Source organism: Mycothermus thermophilus, assembly GCF_041956435.1.
Source record: "Mycothermus thermophilus strain CBS 625.91 unplaced genomic scaffold VTJ04scaffold_6, whole genome shotgun sequence".
NCBI lineage: Eukaryota > Fungi > Ascomycota > Sordariomycetes > Sordariales > Chaetomiaceae > Mycothermus > Mycothermus thermophilus.
Genome location: NW_027191432.1, coordinates 435,654 through 441,570, shown reverse-complemented (window position 1 = coordinate 441,570; position 5,917 = coordinate 435,654). Strand labels below are relative to the sequence as shown.

The 5,917-nt window shown below is 55.8% G+C and overlaps 1 protein-coding gene across 1 annotated transcript; it reads right to left on the bottom strand.

The window, feature by feature from the left end:
- Positions 1-2,185: 2,185 nt before the first annotated feature.
- Positions 2,186-5,005, bottom strand: VTJ04DRAFT_8561 (uncharacterized protein; the record flags this gene model as incomplete). Its single annotated transcript, XM_069367012.1, has 4 exons — positions 2,186-2,538; positions 2,605-4,668; positions 4,734-4,812; positions 4,877-5,005. The coding sequence occupies 4 exons, from the start codon at positions 5,003-5,005 to the stop codon at positions 2,186-2,188; spliced, it is 2,625 nt and encodes an 874-aa protein (XP_069215383.1).
- Between the last annotated feature and the right edge of the window lie 912 nt (positions 5,006-5,917).

Below are 5,917 nucleotides of genomic sequence, written 5' to 3'. Positions count from 1 at the left end.
CACGACGACAACAACAACAACAACAACAACAACAACAACAACAACAACAACAACAACAACAACAACAACAACAACAACAACAACAACAACAACAACAACAACAACAACAACAACAACAACAACAACAACAACAACAACAACAACAACAACAACAACTACGGCGTCACAAATACCCATCCTCCTTCGACCCATTGTGCCTGCGGCCGCCGCCTCCCCTCCAGCACCACCCGTTCGCTCCACGGTGTGGTGGACCAACAGCTCCGTCTCATCGGCGACACCGATCGCCGACTCGCCATTTCAGGTCTCGACGACCTCCCAACTCTGCGCGAGAAAACCGCCGAAGCCATGCTCACCACCATGCTCGACGCGCTCCTCTCCCGGTTCGGTCCCAGCCCCCCAAACATCGCAGTCGACAAGTTCAAAAACACCCGCCTCACCCTGCGCGGCGCCGCCGAGCACGCGGATGCCATTCCGCAGTACTTCCTCCGCAAGCTGCTTCTGGCGCGCGAAACCGGCGCCCTCCGCAGGGATTACAGCAACTGGAAGGGCATCGTGGGGCTCATTCTGTACAGCGTCGACGTGCGGGTCCAGCAGTGGTTACCCCGGACGTCGGAGGCCGGGTCCCTGGATGAGTTCATGGGCATGGTCACGTCTTGTTATGAGGGTGCTTACCTGGCTGCGAGGCATCTCTGTTCCCGAGGCGAGATAGAGAAGAAAAGAAAAGAGGGACGGGGGCTGCTCCTGAGTGACTCATTCCTGGGGCCAGGGCCAGGATGAACGTCGTCACTGGCCTTGAGGCTATCGGGATAAGATCATTGTCAAAGGATCGATAGTTGAATGTATGTACTTTATGCTTCTACTGTTCATAGACGATACCCGCTTGACCAACCATTCCATTGCAGCGAGGACTAAGACGATGTGAGGTCTTTCGGATCTTCCATCTCAAACTGAAGTCAACACTACGTTTCTGACCAAAGGTTGAGAGCAGTAATGTAGTTCAAGTTATACGCTTTAAGGCACAGTTATCGAATCCCGGCCGACCAAGTCGATGAGAAAAGATCATTAAACGACCGCAGACATCCTGAACTACTTACTATCAACTGCCCCTTCGCTAGTTTCTCCGTCGGCCGAACTCTCAACACAAAGTCAGGTCGGCTCTGCCCCTGTTTATTTACACCAGAAAGCTAGCGTTAATCTTCCCCTAAACGCCATCATTCCAAAAACATCCAGACCGGGACGACGATGACCACCATCGTCGTCGGTCCCGCGATAGATTTCGGGGAATGCTCACCGAGGCCGATACCAAATCGCAGACAGACGGGACGTGACACAAGTGACGGCCACTAATATCACAGCCATCGAACACCCGGTAGCTCTCTCAAGAGAGCTCCCAAGAGCGGTATCGAACCCACAGACCGACAAGACCAGGACGATCACTACCACTCTCGTCATCGACCCCCGCGACAGTTCTCGCGACAGCTCCCGGGACCAATATCGATCTTGATCTTATGAACACTCCCGAGACCGCTATCGGCCCTCAGACCAACAAAACCGGGACAAAGACCCCCGCCACCACCAACCTCAACCTATCAAAGTCACCGAGAAGGTCGTTGCAACCGTGACGAGCGCTGTACGTTATGTTAGGTACCAATAGCGCGACATCCACAACCGGTGCCGATATGACAAACAAAAATAATTGCGAGACTAAGCTGCTGATAAACACGCGCAAGGGGACCTGAAGGAGAAAGGAAGTAGCCCGGCCGGGTTCGAAGAGACGTTATTAGAGAGAATGGGAGTGCTTCTGGAGACCAGAGAAGAGAGTATATACAGGTAGTTACCTGATCCAGGGCTCATTGAACAAAGTCGGGTGAGTAGCCCTGGACATATCGGGTTCAAGACATCTGTGTTATGTCAGTTTCTCTTTATCGGAACTTGCAGGATGTCTTCATGTTGAACTTACCTAGGACAACCCAGTGAGTGTTGTCTAGAGACGTTTTGAGGATAAAACCTGACAGTCACTATGAGGCAGAAGAAGGATGTGGACACATCGGTACAATGAACACTTGAATCCAATGCTCTCTAGATAAAAGCCCAAACTACTACTATACATACACAACCCCCTCCAACAATTACCCAGTACAGCCCAGAATCCTAGTAAAGAACAGAAAGGAAAAGAGCCGAGAAATTACCCCAAATAAGGCTTCAACTCCTCCTTCTCCTCCAACAAGACCCTAAAACTGAAGGGCGCAAACGGCCAGCCCGCAAACTCGGCAAACTTGGAGAAGCTTTCGACCCAGGCCAGACGCAGCGAGTGCAGCATGGCCGAGACGCCCTCCATGATGATGAGGATGACGCAACTCAGGAAAAAGAAGGCGGCAAAGACGACCACCAGGAAAATGGCGCCGCCGATGCCCGTGCCCTTGAGCGCGATAGCCATGGTCATGGACCACAGCACGGCCGAGAGCTGCTGGTGGGCGAGCGACAGGGCCCAGAGACGGAGGTATGAGGCCGTGTGGGAGACGCAATTCAGGCAGAACTCTGTTTTATGTTAGTTAGCTTTACCACTCGTTTCAAGACTGGTGATAGAGGACAGAGAGAACATACCGATAGTGTGAATAACCTGGTGAATCATCACCTCACCAAACTCAAACTCCTCGCCATGGCCATGTCCATGCCCATCGCCCTCATCATCATCATCCACGCCATGCGCCAGCATCGACACACCCTCGCCGTCGCTATCCAGGCTCCTCCTGGCACCATTCCCGTGCGCACCACCATCTTCGTCTTCGTCATCCAGGGCGCTGACCGCAGCCCGCTCACCAACGCCGCGATACCCCTTCGCCCGAGCGCGGTTATGCTCCCAACGGAGGTAGAAAGGCTTAAGGAAGAGCATGATGGGTACCTGAACGACGGCGAGCAGCAGCAGGAACGTCTGGACATACTTTTGTCCGGGATAGAGCGGCACATCGATGTAGCCGGGCTGCAGGAACATGTAGATGAGCATGTTCAGCAGACCAGGGGGCTGACGGCCGGTGCCGAGCCAGTCGACGGACCACTTGTAGATGATGCAGAGGACAAGGTAGCCGAAGATGGACTGGAAGAAGATCATGCCGGGGACGAAGTTGCCCCAGATGTCGATGGGGCGCTTGAAGTGGCGGGCGTTGATGTAGGAGAAGCACAGAGAGTAGGTCATGTGGGCCCAACCGAGGATGATACTCATCTTCATCTTGTACGAATTGGTGAAGAGGAGATCATTCTCGGTTCCGTGCCAGCGCCAGTCGAGACCAAAGGGGTAGCGGTAGTTCGGGTCGCGAAGGCGGGCGGTGACGGTCACACCCGGACGATAGTCTGGGGGAACAACCCACTCCCAGGCGCTGGGGAACAAAGTCATGGACTTGGAGAAGATATCGTTATAGATGAGACCGGTGAAGACGGAGAAAACGGCCATGACGAGGGCAATGTAGCGTCCGTAGTAGACCATGGCGAAAAGCTCGAAGGTGACTTTCTTGAGGGGCTTCTCCCAATAGATCATGGCAAGGGCGGCGCACAGCATGATAAGGGCGTGGCCGAGATCACCGAACATGACGGCGAAGAGGAAGGGGAAGGTGACGAAGACGGGAATGGCCGGGTTGACCTCCTGATAGGTAGCGGTACCATACGCGTTCACGATGGTCTGGAAGGCCTCAGTGAACTTGTTGGTCTTGAGGTAGGTCGGCGGGGTCTTGTTGGTCCGGATGACGTTGATGATGGAGGGAACAGACAAGCCGGCGCGGGCGGTGACGTCGTGAAGGGCGGCGCGAATGCGCGGCAAGTCGTGAGTTGGGCACCAGGCCTCGGCGATGAGAGTGCGGCGAGCGCTGTCATACGAGAAGAGGTTCAGGGTGTCGTAGACGGCCTTCTCCTTGGCAACGAGCACCATCCAAGCGGACAGGGAGCGGCCGATCTGGGCCAACTCGGCGTCGAGGGTCGCCTCGGTGTTACGCAGGACGTTCTGGACGTCAGTAAGACGGGCATTGACCTCGGCGAGTTGCTCGCGGCGCAGTTCGGCGTTCTCATCGACGCTGTAGACATCGGCACCCATGGACTCGGAAATCTTGCGGATCTTGGCGAGGATCTCGCGGCCGTGGGCGAAGATGACGAAGACGTTCTTGGTGACCGGCTCGTTGGTGGCAGGGTCGATGAGGGGCTCGGGAATCTCGGCCTGGTTCATGTAGAGGTTGCCGCGCAGAGTGCGCCACAGAATGCGCTCAAAAGCAGCGACCCGGTCACGGGCAATGACGCCAGCAACGAACCCGATGTTCATCCCGGAGAAGGAACGCTCAGCCTGGGACTCGGGAGCGCTGATATGGTGCTCGACATCATGAAGCAATGGGGCGTCATCGTCGGCAGCACCGTCGGTGGAGGCGCGGATCTCGTCAACATTGCCGTGGGCCCGGTCGAAGAAGCCGCCGGCCTCGCGCAGGACCCAGCGCCACTCGGTGAGCTCGACCTCGCGGCGCTTGAGGGTTTCGTAGCTCTCGTTCAGCGAGGACACGCGCTGCTCGAGGGATTGGCAACGCTCGGCGAGCTCGTCGATGTCGGAGGTGGTTGGAGCGGCAAGGGAATCGACGTCAAGATCGAGCTTGCGCAAGGGGATTCCGGCTTTCTCCATCTGAGCGTGGAAGTAGCCTGGGGATGAATTGTCAGCATTGATGAGGGCAAAGTGGCGTCGATCAAGGAAGAGGCGGGCATACGAAGCTGGCGTTCGACATTGTCCAGGCGGCGGATGTCTTTGGTAAAGGCGCGCTGGAAAGCGGTGAGGTCGCCATTGAGCTGGGACACAGTCAGCAGGGCATCGAGGGGGAAGGAATTGGATGGGGGAGGGAAAAGAACGCACATCGCGGAATTGGACGAGACCCAGCTCGCCCAGGGCGTTAACAACCTCGCGGCCGATTTCGTTGGAGATGTAGAGCTGCACCATGCTCATGTCCGCAGAGCGGAACGGGGTATCCCGTGCCGGAGCCATCGCGGTCGTTGGGGCGTGGCGATGACCACGGCGATGGGGATGGCGATGGCGGTGTCGAGGGGTTGATGGAGTGAAGGTTGAGGTTGGATACGGAGATGGAGACGCCGGAAGACGACTTGAGACGGCGAGTTCCAGGTTGACGTTGACATTCAAGGCGGAGCCGTCGCAGCCGCCACACTGCCTTGTGACTGGCTGCCGCAGCCTCGCTGGAGCCGCGTGTTGACAAAGTGTGCCGGAGGCGGAAGCACTGTGGCAAGAATACAAAACTCCAGCAAATGCACAGTGTCAATTCGTTGCGCACCCGGGATGGGCTTCGGAACATCCAGCCCTCCAAAGGCCGAAGTCACACTCTCATGTTCGGATTCAAGCTCCCTTGGACATTGCGCATGTTGCCAACTTCTTCACAGTCTGAGAGGATGTGCTCCATGTTTTGGTGACTCAACTGCCAAATCTTCAACTTAAGGGACGCGATGGCCCATTTTCCTATTACGTAGCTCCAGGAACACGAATCCAACCTTCTGTCTTGTATGGGTCCTGCAGCCAGGTTGTAGTGCAGTATGCAAGCCCACTACTTAAGATTCCAGTCCTCCTCCAGTCAGCCTCTAGGACCAGCATGAAATGCGGTCTACTTAGTAATAAAGCCTCTTCGTCCTCCGAGGTTCCTTGGCTTACATGTTCTCTGTCTGTATTTCTTGTTGTCTTCCTCCGTGGAAAGACACGTAGTCACCAGCATATTCATGGTCGTCTTGTCCTACCTCACAGCAAGTGACTCTCCACGCCTCACTGCCATAAAACTCAACCCGATCACAGGAGGTATTTAAATCACAAGACCACCCCAAACCCGGAAACTGTCCATCCTCCGAAAGCCTTGTTCAACGTCAGCCCACCCCCCCCCCCCCTCCCACCCCACCC